General features: G+C 44.5%; 1 protein-coding gene and 1 long non-coding RNA gene across 2 annotated transcripts; one reads left to right on the top strand and one right to left on the bottom strand.

Annotated features, from left to right (window-relative positions):
* Positions 1–788: 788 nt before the first annotated feature.
* Positions 789–2381, bottom strand: LOC124039352 (MARVEL domain-containing protein 1-like). The gene has a single exon (XM_046355311.1). It carries the CDS (start codon positions 2132–2134, stop codon positions 1646–1648), a length of 489 nt encoding a protein of 162 aa, XP_046211267.1. The 5' UTR covers positions 2135–2381; the 3' UTR covers positions 789–1645.
* Positions 2382–4134: 1753 nt separating this feature from the next.
* LOC124039353 lies at positions 4135–16345 on the top strand. Its single transcript, XR_006839553.1, has 3 exons — positions 4135–4278; positions 13930–14100; positions 16291–16345. It is a non-coding gene; the product is annotated as an uncharacterized LOC124039353 (long non-coding RNA).
* The last annotated feature ends 79 nt before the right edge of the window (positions 16346–16424 follow it).

Below are 16424 nucleotides of genomic sequence, written 5' to 3' on the forward strand. Positions count from 1 at the left end.
GGTCCTGTTCCAAAATGTTAATATCGCTTCCTACATCCCTCCCTTCTTTCATGTCTCTCTGGCTCAGCACAGAACATGGGTCCACTAGGTTTAGGTCCACTAGGTTTAGGCTGTGTCATACACCTTGTGGCTGGATTTATTTCTGCTTCATTGTCGTGCTTTGTTTCTTTTTGCTCTCTGAGGAGGAAGTTAGCAGGAAATGTGTGTTTCCCAGGAATAGACCACTACTCATCTCGTCTCCCTGCAGACCACTTCTAAATCACTAATCATCAACCCTTCTCTTCCCTCCCCCTCCACATACACACCCTAAACCCCCACCGTTAATTCCTGTAAGAACTGCCACTTTCCCAATCACTATGATCTTTATCTCTCTCTCTGTCTCACTCACATAACAATAATCACACAAATACATACCCACACACATACACAATTCCAGTCACAGAGGAAGTGATTACAGAGTAAAGGCACACACTCTTCTGTCTTTCATGTGGCTGTGTGGCATCCCGGCCACCCCTGCTGATTGGTTAAGCCAGTTTGTCTCAGACAGGAAGTAGCTGAGGGCTCCCCACCCCAATCTGCTCCCCACACCAATCTGGCTCTCGTTTGGGAAACCAACACCATCATCTGCACTTCAATACACACACTCACATAGACACACACACTCACATTGACACACACACTCACATAGACACACACACTCACATAGACACACACACTCACATAGACACACACACTCACATTGACACACACACATAAAAGTAGGGCCAGGCAGAGTTTGCAGAGGCATACTTTTCAGATTAGAAAAAACTCTGGAGATAGTTATTATTGGAAACAAACAGGACTACTGTAGGCAATGCTTGACATGGACTGAAATAGGTTCCGGTACTCATTATGTGTGCCGGTACACTTTATATGTAGGTTCAGGAGCTCCATAACGCTTTTGAGCTAATATTCTATAATAGGAACAGAAGCTCAAGCAGCAGAACGTTTGAGATGCTGGTACTCAGCTCCGGCATTAATGACAGTGTTATTACCAAAGAAAATAACCCTGACATTGGTTTTAATGCATCAACATTTGGTCTTAACAGGAAGGACACTTTAATTAGGAACAGACTTGGTGTTGTTTTTGATATAGAAAAGGATTCATTCTTGCTAAAAGAACACTTAAAAACATTAGCAACAAATATGGTGTAGTTATTTTCATATCAAAGGCATATCATTTCATGTCCTTGCTATTACAGCTTGTTGTAGGCTGAAAAGCATAAGGTATTTGTTTTTAAAGGCACGGATAACACGCCCATGCCTGGACTGGACATCTCAGAGCTTTGGAATGTTGTTGTCAGTCAAAACAAAAACACTGGAGTAGGCCTACCAAAAAAGTATTATAGTCCAACAAAAAAACACACAGATAAAAATATAAAATATATACTTTGGTAAGCTACTGAAATGATACAGACATTAAATTACAGAACAGAATATGGACAAACCTGTAGGAGTTTGAGCCAAGAAGACACTCAGTTTTGGAGGACATAAAATACCCCCTCTCCACCCATGTCCTCTCCCTTATCCAGGGAAAGCTCTTGCCTCCCTCCACCAGTCCTCTGCCCTATCCCTCACTCTGTTCCCCTCTGTCCTCCCTTCTCTCTCAAACCACCGTCTGCTCACCCCGGCACTTCCTACAGCCCATATACACCGCGGAGACAAGATACACCACAGCGCCCAGACATGCGAACACAGTGGCAGCAAGGTAGACTTTATACAGGCAGTTGTGTTTGTATTGCTCCAGGTTGCAGTATGCGTAGCGCTCCGTTTTGTAGATCATGACGCCGATCACCGGTAGATAAAGCACCGCGGCCGCGATGTCGTGAAGAAGGTTGCTAAGCAACCACCGGTCCCCTCCTAAAATGGGGACGAGGTCCTTCTTGTCCAGGAGAGTGATGAAGAAGGCGGCGAGGGTGAGGAGCCAGAAGAGGACTGCCACAAACAGGACGAAGTGGATGGAGCCTTCGTATTTGTTGGCGGCGATTGTGACCCATAGTCCAGCTCCAAATAGGATTTGGAGAATTCGGATGATGCCGAGAAAACTCTTGAGGAAATCCCGGAAATGTGTGCTCACCTCCGGCTGGGGGGGCATCTCTGCTCCAGCGAACACTGGGACCTTTTACTGAGTAGAGCAGGGGAGTTCAACCTACCACCGACTGATAATAAGGACAGAAACAAAAGAAAAGTAAAAGGGAGGGTAGATTGACAAATAAATAGGTGGTTAGAAGTGTAATTTTTTTCAGCGAGTTGTCTTTTCTTCTGCACAGTCCGGGGTTTTGAAATTAGGAGGATTGTGTGTGTTTCGTCTTTTCCGTTTCCTTTCCACTCCCCTCTCTCTCTCTCTCTCTCTCTCTCTCTCTCTCTCTCGGGGTTGGGGTAGGAAACCGAAAGGGGGACGGATTCAAATTCAAAGACCGCTCCTCCTCTCAATTCAATTCAAAGGACATTATTGCCATGGGAAACACATGTTTACATTGCCAAAACAAGTGAAATAGATGATAACCAAAAGTGAAAAACAATCAAATTAACAGTAAACATTGCACTCACAAAATAATATAAGCATTTAAAATATATTAAGACTATGTACAGTGTTGTAAAAATATGCAAATAGTTGAAGTACAAAAGGCAAAATAAATAAACATAAATATGGGTTGTATTTACAATGGTGTTTGTTCTCTCTCACTCTCTGCAGGTCATATTGTGTGTGTGTGTGTGTGTTCACACAAGAGAGAGATTGTTTGGCAATGTTAACATATGTTTCCCATGCCAATAAAGCGCCTTGAATTGAAATTGACTGAATTGAGAGAGACAGAGCTTTGCTGAGAGTTTGTTTGATTCATGTTAATCTCTTTGTTCCTCATCAATCTCTGTTCTTTAAGCGCATTAAATCTGTTCACACTCCTGAAACAGTTTTCTTGACAACGTTAATACAACGTGTTTCGTTAGCTGGCCATATTAAAGTAGATTAAAAAAGTTAAGTTTGACTAAACCATGCACTCTTTTCATGCCAAGTTGTCAAAAAGACACACATGCTGTTTTCAGAGTGTAGTCAAAACCTTGGAATGTGATGCATAAGAATAGAGCAGAAAATAACTGTTTATCTTGAAGGAACCTTGAGTTGGCTGAGTGTCAGAAATGTTTAGTGAGTCTGTTTTCCTGTTTTATGGTTCTCAAATAATCTCCAGCAGTAGGTTACTTCCAAGAGGTTACTAATCCTTCTGAAGCACTCGGATGCCCCTTGGTGGCCTACACACACAAAGATTTGATTTGACATACTGTACATACTCACACATGAACGCACGCACATACACACAGACTTACACTGAACATACACACACATACACACGCCTCATTGTGCACAATATTTTATATGCCATTAAAAAATATATATATTTAACCTTTATTTAACTAGGCCATACACACATCACACAACACACCCACAGACACACAGGGCATAGGTAACACACATTACACTATAGCCTTCTAAGATATGATGCAACATGTCAGTCTGATCATTGTAGATATGATTTGGTCAGGTCAAAGGCTGGAGGTCATGGAAGCCAAAGGTCGTGCAGTAATCAATAGTCTTCCATCAGTTACTGAGTGCGTTGACGTCAGGGCAGAACGCATAATGGCAACCTAAAGATGAGTTCACGTGGGTTTCTAAATGTCAGCATGATGCCATGTCCCTTCTTGATGATGCACAATTATACAGTTTTATGTCATGGGTGCATTCAACTCTTGCAATCTTGTAACCCACTGTGAAAAGTGTGAAGTTAGTGTGCACAGGGAGATGACATACCCAAGCAGGCAAAGGCACACACACACACACACAGTAGGGGAGTGATTTTTGTCTCACACATAATCGTCAAGCCCGTCACACACAGATTCGTGCCAGGAGCATTGACGTCAATAGATGAACTACGTGGCCGAGGGGCGGATCTTCACACCATGCTCCGCCCCCAACTCTGATTGCTCGAGAAAACATTCCATCCGGCCCTATAGGGTGAGGTTGATTACCATGTCCGTTCTCATTGGTAGATAGGCACAGTGGTGTAGACGAGAGATGACAAAACTACAGAGTGCGGCCAATTGACAACACCGAGTGCACAGAGCCATTGATAAATCAAAGGTCCTTGATTATCCATAACTGACCGGATATACCGCAGTGTAACAAAATAACATAGAGAAAATTATATTGGAAAAAGCATAAGAACGTGTCACTATCGTTTTATGGTAAGAACGTGTTTCCTATAGTATTTGTTATTCCAGAGTTGTGTATTTGGCTTTTACGCACGAGACTATCCTTGACCTATATTGGCTGGGTGGAAGACTAATTTCCAAAACCCTTTGTTTGCAGCTGAAATACAGTCGTTTCTGGCCTCGTACCTTTACACAAAAGGAGTCCAAATATGTATGTTTTGATGCAAACTAACAAAAGAAAAATAAACATGTTTACTTTCACCGGATAAGACAGGAAAAATACTCCAGATATAAACAGACTGACCCTAGCCCCCCCGACACAAGCTATTGCAGCATAATTACTAGAGTCCTATCTGTGCATTTAAATCTTTATTTAACTAGGCAAGTCAGTTGAGAACAAATACTTATTTTCAGTGACAGCCTAGGAACAATGGGTTAACTGCCTTGTTATGGTGCAGAACAACAGATTTTTACCTTGTCAGCTCAGGGATTGATCTTGCAACCTTTCAGTTACTAGTCCAACACTCTAACCACTAGGCTACCTGCCGCACCATGATTGAATCATTGACAACACACTATATTATAATATATAATAAACCACATTTCATGACATATGGAGTCAATTCATCAACATTCAGACTTAAACACTTTTTAGGGCTATTGTCCTATTTTTCTCAATTTCCACCTGACTGACATGCCCAAAGTAAACTGCCTGTTGCTCAGGCCCTGAAGCCAGGATATGCATATAATTGGTACCATTGTAAAGAAGACACTGAAGGTTGTAGAAATGTTAAAATTATGTAGGAGACTATAACACAATAGATATGGTAGGAGAAAATCCAAAGAAAAACCAACCATTTGAGAGCCCATGCTCTTACAGTGGAAAGTATAGGGTCATTCTGAAATCGAGCTCTCAGGATGCAATTCCTATGTCTTCCACTGGGTGTCAGTAGTCCATGTTCAAGGTTTCAGGATTGTTTCTTCCAAAACTAGGAAGAATGATATGTTTTACCACAGGGATAGACTTTGAAATTCGTGTATGCGCGCGAGGAAGAGGACACGCACCTGCTAATATCGTTTTCCCATTGAACATACTTCCTTCCTTATAAAATATGATAGTTTAATTACATTTTAGGGGTATCTGAGGATTAAATAGAAATATATTTTGAATTGTTGAAACAAAGTTAAGGGGTAGATTTTCGGATTCCTATCTTGGCATGTTGAACGAGTGATTTACTCAAATCGATGGTGCCAACTAAAAAGACTTTTTGGGATATAAAAAATGATTTTATCTAACAAAACGACAACATGTTGTAGCTGGGACCCTTTGGATGACAAATCAGAGGAAGATTTTCAAAAAGTAAGTAAACTTAATCGTTATTTGTGAATTGATGAAACCGATGGAAAAATATTTTGATGTGGGGCGCCATCCTCAAAACAACCACATGCATGCTTTTGCTGTAATAGCTATTGTAAATCTTACAGTGCAGTTAGATTAACACGAATGTAAGCTTTTAACCGATATAAGACTTGTATGTATGTTGTATGTTCCTAAATGTTGTATATACATTATTTTGATGATTATTTATTTGAAATGCGCGCCCTCCAGCTTCACCGGAAGTTGTCCCGCTAGCGGGACGCCTAGCCTTAAGAAAGGTCGCCTATCAAATCAAATGGATTTGTCACATGCTTCGTAAACAACAGGTGTGGGTTAACATTGAAATGATTACCAACAATGCAGAGAGAAAGAAAATAGAGAAATAAAGTAAAACATGTAATAATAAATACACAATGAGTAACGATAACATGGTTATTTACAAGGGGTACAAGGTCATTGAGGGTTATACACTACATGACCAAAAGTAAGTGGTCGCCTGCTGGTCGAACATCTCATTCCAAAATGATGGGCATTAATATGGAGTTGGTTCCCCCTTTGCTGCTACTACAGCCTCCACTCTTCTGAGAAGGCTTTCCACTAGATGGTGGAGCATTGCTGCGGGACTTGCTTCCATTCAGCCACAAGCATTAGTGAGGTCGGGCAATGATGTTTGGCGATTAGGCCTGGCTCTCATCCCAAAGCTGTTCGATGGGGTTGAGGTCAGGGCTCTATGCAGGCCAGTCAAGTTCTTCCACACCAGTCTTGACAAACCATTTTTGTATGGAACTTGCTTTGTGCACAGGGGCAATGTCATGCTGAAACAGGAAAGGGCTTTCCCCAAACTGTTGCCACAAAGTTGGAAGCACAGAATCGTCTAGAATGTCATTGTATGCTGTAGCAGTAAGATTTCCTTTAACTGGAACTAAGGGAGCCTAGCCCGAACCATAAAAAAACAGCCCTAGACCATTATTCCTTCTCCAATCAAACTTTACAGTTGACACTATGCATTCAGGCAGGTAGCGTTCTCTTTGCATCTGCCAAACCCAGATACGTCCGTCGGACTGGCAGATGGGGAAGTGTGATTCAAACATTCTCTGAAGTGATTTCCCTGCTCCAACACTCACTAGGTAGTGAATGTGGCTGGAGTCTGACAATTTTAAGGGCCTTCCTCTGACACCGCCTGGTATAGAGATCCTGGGCCATCCGCTCTACCCTCTGTAGCGCCTTGCCGTTGGATGCCAAGCAGTTTCCATATGAAGCAGTGATGCAGCCAGTCAAGATGCTCTCAATGGTGTAGCTGTAGGACCTTTTCAGGATCTGAGAGCCCATGACAATTATTTTCAGACTCCTGCAGAGAAGAGGCGTTGTTGTGCCCTCTTCACGACTTTGTTGGTGTGTTTGGACCATGATGGATCCTCAGTGATGTTGACACAGAGGAACTTGAAGCTCTCGGCCCGCTCAGCTAGAGCCCTGTCAATGTGAATGGTGGTCTGCTCAGCCCTCAGTTTCCTGAAATTCACGATCAGCTCCTTTGTTTCGCTGACTTTGAGGGAGAGGTTGTTGCCCGGTCTCTAAGGTACTGCATCGCAATGCTAACAGCATCACTACAGATTCGGGTTAGATCCCGGACTGTGTTGCAGCCGTCTACGACCTGGAGACCCATTTGGAGACGCACAATTGGCCCAGCGTCATCCGGGTTAGGGGAGGGTTTGGCCGGCCGGGATGTCTTTGTCCCATTGCATTCTAACGACACCTGTGATGGGCCGGGCGCATACACGCTGACATGGTTGCCAGGTGTACAGTGTTCTCTGACACATTGGTGCGACTGGCTTCTGGGTTAAGTGAGCAGTGTGTCAAGAAGCAGTGCGGCTTGGCGGGGTCATGTTTAGGAGGACGCATGTCTCTCGACCTTCGCCTCTCCCGAGTCCGTACTGGAGTTACAGCGATGGGGACAAGACTAACTACCAATTGGATATCACACAAAAGGGGTAAAATGTCATTTGCTAGATTGACATACGAAATACATTTTTAAACAGATGGTTTATTGGTGTAAAAACCGGCCTCTAGTCTGGAAATCTTTTGTTAGAAAACTATCGTACTCACTATTTAGCATATGATATACACTGCTCAAAAAATATAAGGAACACTTAAACAACACAATGTAACTCCAAGTCAATCACACTTCTGTGAAATCAAACTGTCCACTTAGGAAGCAACACTGATTGACAATACATTTCACATGCTGTTGTGCAAATGGAATGGACAACAGGTGGAAATTATAGGCAATTAGCAAGACATCCCCAATAAAGGAGTGGTTCTGCAGGTGGTGACCACAGACCACTTCTCAGTTCCTATGCTTCCTGGCTGATGTTTTGGTCACTTTTGAATGCTGGCGGTGCTTTCACTAGACTTCCGGCGCCGACTGAGATGGCCGCCTCGCTTCGAGTTCCTAGGAAACTATGCAGTTTTTTGTTTTTTTACGTGTTATTTCTTACATTAGTACCCCAGGTCATCTTAGGTTTCATTACATACAGTCGAGAAGAACTACTGAATATAAGATCAGCGTCAACTCACCATCAGTACGACCAAGAATATGTTTTCCGCGACGCGGATCCTGTGTTCTGCCTTACAAACAGGACAACGGAATGGATCGCATGCAGCGACCCAAGGAAACGACTCCGAAAAAGAGGGAAACGCGGCGGTGTTCTGGTCAGACTCCGAAAAAGGGCACATCGCGCACCACTTCCCAGTATTCTTCTTGCCAATGTCCAGTCTCTCGAGAACAAGGTTGATGAAATCCGAGCAAGGGTGGCATTCCAGAGGGACATCAGAGACTGCAACGTTCTTTGCTTTACGGAGACATGGCTTACTGGGAAAACGCTATCCAGGGCGGTGCAGCCAACGGGTTTCTCCACGCATCGCGCCGACAGAAACAAACATCTATCTGGTAAGAAGAGTGGCGGGGGCGTATGCCTCATGACCAACGGGACATGGTGTGATGAAGGAAACATACAGGAACTCAAATCCTTCTGTTCACCTGATTTAGAATTCCTCACAATCAAATGTAGACCGCATTATCTTCCAAGAGAATTCTCTTCGATTATAATCACAGCCGTATATATCCTCCCCCAAGCAGACACATCGATGGCTCTGAACTAACTTTATTTAACTCTTTGCAAACTGGAAAACATTTATCCGGAGGCTGCATTCATTGTAGCTGGGGATTTTAACAAAGCCAATCTGAAAACAAGACTCCCTAAATTTTATCAGCATATCGATTGCGCAACCAGGGGTGGTAAAACCTTGGATCATTGTTACTCTAACTTCCGCGACGCATATAAGGCCCTGCCCCGCCCCCTTTCGGAAAAGCTGACCACGACTCCATTTTGCTGATCCCTGCCTACAGGCAGAAATTAAAACAAGAGGCTCCCACGCTGAGGTCTGTCCAACGCTGGTCAGACCAAGCTGACTCTACACTCCAAGACTGCTTCCATCACGTGGACTGGGACATGTTTCGTATTGCGTCAGATGGGAATATTGACGAATACGCTGATTCGGTGTGCGAGTTCATTAGAACGTGCGTCGAAGATGTCGTTCCCATAGCAACGATAAAAACATTCCCTAACCAGAAACCGTGGATTGATGGCAGCATTCGCGTGAAACTGAAAGCGCGAACCACTGCTTTTAATCAGGGCAAGGTGTCTGGCAACATGACTGAATACAAACAGTGCAGCTATTCCCTCCGTAAGGCTATTAAACAAGCTAAGCGTCAGTACAGAGACAAAGTGGAATCTCAATTCAATGGCTCAGACACAAGAGGCATGTGGCAGGGTCTACAGTCAATCACGGACTACAAGATGAAATCCAGCCCAGTCACGGACCAGGATGTCTTGCTCCCAGGCAGACTAAATAACTTTTTTGCCCGCTTTGAGGACAATACAGTGCCACTGACACGGCCTGCAACGGAAACATGCGGTCTCTCCTTCACTGCAGCCGAGGTGAGTAAGACATTTAAACGTGTTAACCCTCGCAAGGCTGCAGGCCCAGACGGCATCCCCAGCCGCGCCCTCAGAGCATGCGCAGACCAGCTGGCCGGTGTGTTTACGGACATATTCAATCAATCCCTATACCAGTCTGCTGTTCCCACATGCTTCAAGAGGGCCACCATTGTTCCTGTTCCCAAGAAAGCTAAGGTAACTGAGCTAAACGACTACCGCCCGTAGCACTCACTTCCGTCATCATGAAGTGCTTTGAGAGACTAGTCAAGGACCATATCACCTCCACCCTACCTGACACCCTAGACCCACTCCAATTTGCTTACCGCCCAAATAGGTCCACAGACGATGCAATCTCAACCACACTGCACACTGCCCTAACCCACCTGGACAAGAGGAATACCTATGTGAGAATGCTGTTCATCGACTACAGCTCGGCATTCAACACCATAGTACCCTCCAAGCTCGTCATCAAGCTCGAGACCCTGGGTCTAGACCCCGCCCTGTGCAACTGGGTACTGGACTTCCTGACGGGCCGCCCCCAGGTGGTGAGGGTAGGCAACAACATCTCCTCCCCGCTGATCCTCAACATGGGGGGCCCCACAAGGGTGCGTTCTGAGCCCTCTCCTGTACTCCCTGTTCACCCACGACTGCGTGGCCACGCACGCCTCCAACTCAATCATCAAGTTTGCGGACAACACAACAGTGGTAGGCTTGATTACCAACAACGACGAGACGGCCTACAGGGAGGAGGTGAGGGCCCTCGGAGTGTGGTGTCAGGAAAATAACCTCACACTCAACGTCAACAAAACTAAGGAGATGATTATGGACTTCAGGAAACAGCAGAGGGAACACCCCCTATCCACATCGATGGAACAGTAGTGGAGAGGGTAGCTAGTTTTAAGTTCCTCGGCATACACATCACAGACAAACTGAATTGGTCCACTCACACTGACAGCGTCGTGAAGAAGGCGCAGCAGCGCCTATTCAACCTCAGGAGGCTGAAGAAATTCGGCTTGTCACCAAAAGCACTCACAAACTTCTACAGATGCACAATCGAGAGCATCCTGGCGGGCTGTATCACCGCCTGGTACGGCAACTGCTCCGCCCTCAACCGTAAGGCTCTCCAGAGGGTAGTGAGGACTGCACAACGCATCACCGGGGCAAACTACCTGCCCTCCAGGACACCTACACCACCCGTTGTTACAGGAAAGCCATAAAGATCATCAAGGACATCAACCACCCGAACCACTGCCTGTTCACCCCGCTATCATCCAGAAGGCGAGGTCAGTACAGGTGCATCAAAGCTGGGACCGAGAGACTGAAAAACAGCTTCTATCTCAAGGCCATCAGACTGTTAAACAGCCACCACTAACACTGAGTGGCTGCTGCCAACACACTGTCATTGACACTGACCCAACTCCAGCCATTTTAATAATGGGAATTGATGGGAAATGATGTAAATATATCCCTAGCCACTTTAAACAATGCTACCTTATATAATGTTACTTACCCTACATTATTCATCTCATATGCATATGTATATACTGTACTCTACATCATCGACTGCATCCTTATGTAACACATGTATCACTAGCCACTTTAACTATGCCACTTTGTTTACTTTGTCTACACACTCATCTCATATGTATATACTGTACTCGATACCATCTACTGTATGCTGCTCTGTACCATCACTCATTCATATATCCTTATGTACATGTTCCTTATCCCCTTACACTGTGTATAAGACAGTAGTTTTGGAATTGTTAGTTAGATTACTTGTTGGTTATCACTGCATTGTCGGAACTAGAAGCACAAGCATTTCGCTACACTCGCATTAACATCTGCTAACCATGTGTATGTGACAAATAAAATTTGATTTGATTTGATTTGATTTAGTGGTAGCATGAGACGGAGTCTACAACCCACAAGTGGTAGCTACCCACAGGTAGTGCAGCTCATCCAGAATGGCACATCAATGCGAGCTGTGGCAAGAAGGTTTGCTGTGTCTGTCAGCGTAGTGTCCAGAGCATGGAGGCGCTACCAGGAGACAGGCCAGTACATCAGGAGACGTGGAGGAGGCTGTAGCAGGGCAACAACCCAGCAGCAGGACCACTACCTCCGCCTTTGTGCAAGGAGAAGCAGGAGGAGCACTGCCAGAACCCTGCAAAATGACCTCCAGCAGGCCACAAATGTGCATGTGTCTGCTCAAACGGTCAGAAACAGACTCCATGAGGGTGGTATGAGGGCCCGACGTCCACAGGTGGGGGTTGTGCTTACAGCCCAACACCGTGCAGGACGTTTGGAATTTGCCAGAGAACACAGATTGGCAAATTCGCCACTGGCGCCCTGTGCTCTTCACAGATGAAAGCAGGTTCACACTGAGCACGTGACAGACGTGACAGAGTCTGGAGACGCTGTGGAGAACGTTCTGCTGCCTGCAACATCCTCCAGCATGACCGGTTTGGCGGTGGGTCAGTCATGGTGTGGGGTGGCATTTCTTTGGGGGGCTGCACAGCCCTCCATGTGCCAGAGGTAGCCTGACTGCCATTAGGTACCGAGATGAGATCCTCAGACCCCTTGTGAGACCATATGCTGGTGCGGTTGGCCCTGGGTTCCTCCTAATGCAAGACAATGCTAGACCTCATGTGGCTGGAGTGTGTCAGCAGTTCCTGCAAGAGGAAGGCATTGATGCTATGGACTGGCCCGCCTGTTCCCCAGACCTGAATCCATTTGGGCACATCTGGGACATCATGTCTCGCTCCATCCACCAACGCCACGTTGCACCACATACTGTCCAGGAGTTCGCGGATGCTTTAGTCCTGGTCTGGGAGGAGATCCCTCAGGAGACCATCCGCCACCTCATCAGGAGCATGCCCAGGCGTTGTAGGGAGGTCATACAGGCACGTGGAGGCCACACACACACTACTGAGCCTCATTTTGACTTGTTTTAAGGACATTACATCAAAGTTGGATCAGCCTGTAGTGTGGTTTTCCACTTTAATTTTGAGTGTGACTACAAATCCATACCTCCATGGGTTAATACATTTGATTTCCATTGATAGTTTTTTTGTGATTTTGTTGTCAGCACACTCAACTGTCAAGAAAAAAATATTTAATAATAATATTTCATTCAGATCTAGGATGTGTTATTTTAGTGTTACCTTTATTTTTTTGAGCAGTGTACTATTTTCTAGCTCTGAATCTCTTATCCTACGTAAAAAATAAAAAATAAACTTTCAAATCGAGGTGGTCGGTCACAAATGATATGCAAATTGCCATTCTAATATGGCATTGCTGGTATGACCTGACTCAACCTCCTAGTAGAACTCGTTATTTCCAAAATAAACATGAAGTTGGAATAAAAACTAAGGGAAGATCTTATTTGAGTTGTTAGTAATAAGAATTTAAGAAGAGACCATTCAAGGGTTAATGCAATATTTTACTTAGTGCAGCATTTCACTGACATTATTGATGTGTTGATGTGTCACCTTCGGTGCATAACATTCTAAAGTGACTTCCTCAGGTTGCCGTCTATTCTAGAACCTCAACAGAAACACAGTAGATGGGCCTATCATACAATCTGAATTAACTGAATTAGATCAAATGCTTTCTAATTCCACATGGTGGAGAGAGAGAATGGCTACATTCCAAATAACCACACTAACATACAACTTCAAATGGAGCAATGTATTGGGCATGCTTTTTAAATGGAATTCTAGTATGGATATTAGAGCGGAGCCCTACTTTCCTCCAGTTGGCTACAGTTGACCTAGTGACACAGCCAGGTAACTACTGTACCTTACATAACTCTGATAAAACCATTACACTGCCTGCCACTGTGTCACTTATTCATGTGTGACCAAGCAGACTTAATTAGATGACTGGTTCTTAGAGTTACTGTATTGGTAGACTGGTTCTTACCAGAGTTACTGTATTGGTAGACTGGTTCTTACCAGATGTAGTGTAATAGTCATTGGGACCGGATGGACCGGGTTCCTCTCTCTCCTCAAAGCAGGATTAAACAATCAAGGACAGGTAGACTGGCAGCAGCCTGCCTTGCACCCCACCGGGTTTCCCTTACAAAGGGCCTGGAGGTTTTCCTAAACCATAACCCCGCCGTAAACAAATAAAGGCCCAGAGTTTCTCCTTGGCCAGGACATGCTTCAGTCACACCATCCTAAGTCTGTAACTGGCACAGTCATTCCTCTGAGTAAGATCAAGTTGCACCTAGAAACAAACTCACATGAAAAACAATGCAAATGCAATGAGTGAGTGCTAGCCCTTAACCTTACATTTACTCCACAGGTAGGCCCATCTGGTGGGATCTTCTCACCACTCTTGGTGTCTCTCCCCTGGGGAGGATGGATGTGGAGGCAGCATCTCAGTCTCCCTCCACCACGGTGGCGGGGCCCTCCACACAGTGGTGTCTGCCAGAGTGGAGGAGTAGGAAGGCGGGCTCAGGGAACATCTGACTGGGTGAGTTTGTTATCGTTTCATATGTGGATATTCAGTCGGCAGATCCGAAGGTAAAGGTTCAGCACAGGGATTGACAGGTGAAGGTTTTTAAGGTAAGGTTAGAACAAAGGAGGTGAGGTTAGGGTAAGCATCAAGGTTAGGAATCATTCAATCTGACAGCTGTAGTTATCAATGACTTACCTGGTTGAAAAGAGTCCAAATAAAACAGCCAATTATGTATGCAATTGATTTACCGTGGGTAAACAGGTGACCGTGAATCTGTGTCAGCTGCAGGAGTTGTTCACGGCGGAGGGCCCAGCTGGGCTCCCAAGTGGCGCAGCGGTCTAAGGCACTGCTTCTCAGCGCAAGAGGCTCGATCACGTTCGGCCGTGATTGGGAGTCCCATAGGGCGGTGCAAAATTGGCCCAGCATCGTCCGGGTTTGGCCAGGGTAGACCGTCATTGTAAATAAGACTTTATTCTTACCTGACTTGCAAAGTTAAATATAAGTGTATGTATGCACATATATACATAAACACAGTTGAAGTCAGAAGTTTATATACAGTTAGGTTGGAGTCATTAAAACTCATTTTTCAACCACTCCACAAATTTCTTGTGAACAAACTATAGTTTCGTCAAGTCGGTTAGGACATCTACTTTGTGCATGAGACAAGTCATTTTTTTCCAACAATTGTTTACAGATTATTTCACTGTATCACAATTCCAGTTGGTCAGAAGTTTACATACACTAACTTGTCTGTGCCTTTAAACAGCTTGGAAAATTCCAGAAAATAAATGTCATGGCTTTAGAAGCTTCTGATAGGCTAATTGACATCATGAGTCAATTGTTGGTGTACTGTGGATGTATTTCAAGGCCAACCTTCAAACTCAGTGCCTCTTTGCTTGACATGATGGGAAAATCAAAAGAAAAATCAGCCAAGACCTCAAAAAAAAAAATTGTAGACCTCCACAAGTCTGGTTCATCCTTGGGAGCCATTTCCAAACGCCTGAAGGTACCACATTCATCTGTACAAACAATAGTACGTAAGTATAAACACCATGGGACCATGCAGCTGTCATACCGCTCAGGAAGGAGACGTGTTCTGTCTCCTAGAGATGAACACACTTTGGAGCGAAAAGTGCAAATCAATCCCAGAACAACAGCAAAGGACCATGTGAAGATGTGGGAGGAAACAGGTACAAAAGTATCTATATCCACAGTAAAACGAGTCCTATATTGACATAACCTGAAAGGCCGCTCAGCAAGGAAGAAACCACTGCTCCAAAACCGCCATAAAAAAGCCAGACTACGGTTTGCAACTGCACATGGGGACAAAGATTGTACTTTTTGGAGAAATGTCCTCTGGTCTGATGAAACAAAAATAGAACTGTTTGGCCATAATGACCATCGTTATGTTTGGAGGAAAAAGGGGAGGCTTGCAAGGTAAGGAACACCATCCCAACCATGAAGCACGGGGGTGGCAGCATCATGTTGTGGGGGTGCTTTGCTGCAGGAGGGACTGGTGCACTTCACAAAATAAATGGCATCACGAGGCAGGATAATTATGTGGATATATTGAAGCAACATCAAGACATCAGTCAAGAAGTTAAAGCTTAGTTGCAAATGGATGTTCCAAATGGACAATGACCCCAAGCATACTTCCAAAGTTATGGCAAAATGGCTTATGGACAACGAAGTCAAGGTATTGGAGTGGCCATCACAAAGCACTGATCTCAATCTTATAGAAAATTTGTGTGCCAAACTGAAAAAGTGTGTGTGAACAAGGAGGCCTAAAAACCTGACTCTGTTACACCCGCTCTGTCAGGAGGAATGGGCCAAAATTCACCCAACTTATTGTGGGAAGCTTGTGGAAGGCTCCCTGAAACATTTGACCCTAGTTAAACAATTTAAAGGCAATGCTACCAAATACTAATAGGGTGTATGTAAACTTCTGACCCACTGGGAATGTGATGAAAGAAATCATTTCTGAAATAGAATCATTCTCTACTATTATTCTGACAGTTCACATTCTTAAAATAAAGTGATGATCCTAACTGACCTAAAACAGGTACATTTTACTGGGATTAAATGTCAGGAATTGTGAAAAACTGGAGTTTAAATTAATTTGGCTAAGGTGTATGTAAACTTCAACTGTGTGTGTAATATACATACATACATACATGTACATTAAAAGTTGTCATGGGTCCTCAGATCTTCAAAAGGTTCTACAGCTGCACCATCGAGAGCATCCTGACTGGTTGCATCACTGCCTGTTATGGCAACTGCTCAGCCTCCGACCACAAGGCACTACAGAGGGTAGTGCGAATAGCCCAGAACATCACTGC

Source organism: Oncorhynchus gorbuscha, linkage group LG07 (genome assembly GCF_021184085.1).
Source record: "Oncorhynchus gorbuscha isolate QuinsamMale2020 ecotype Even-year linkage group LG07, OgorEven_v1.0, whole genome shotgun sequence".
Lineage (NCBI taxonomy): Eukaryota > Metazoa > Chordata > Actinopteri > Salmoniformes > Salmonidae > Oncorhynchus > Oncorhynchus gorbuscha.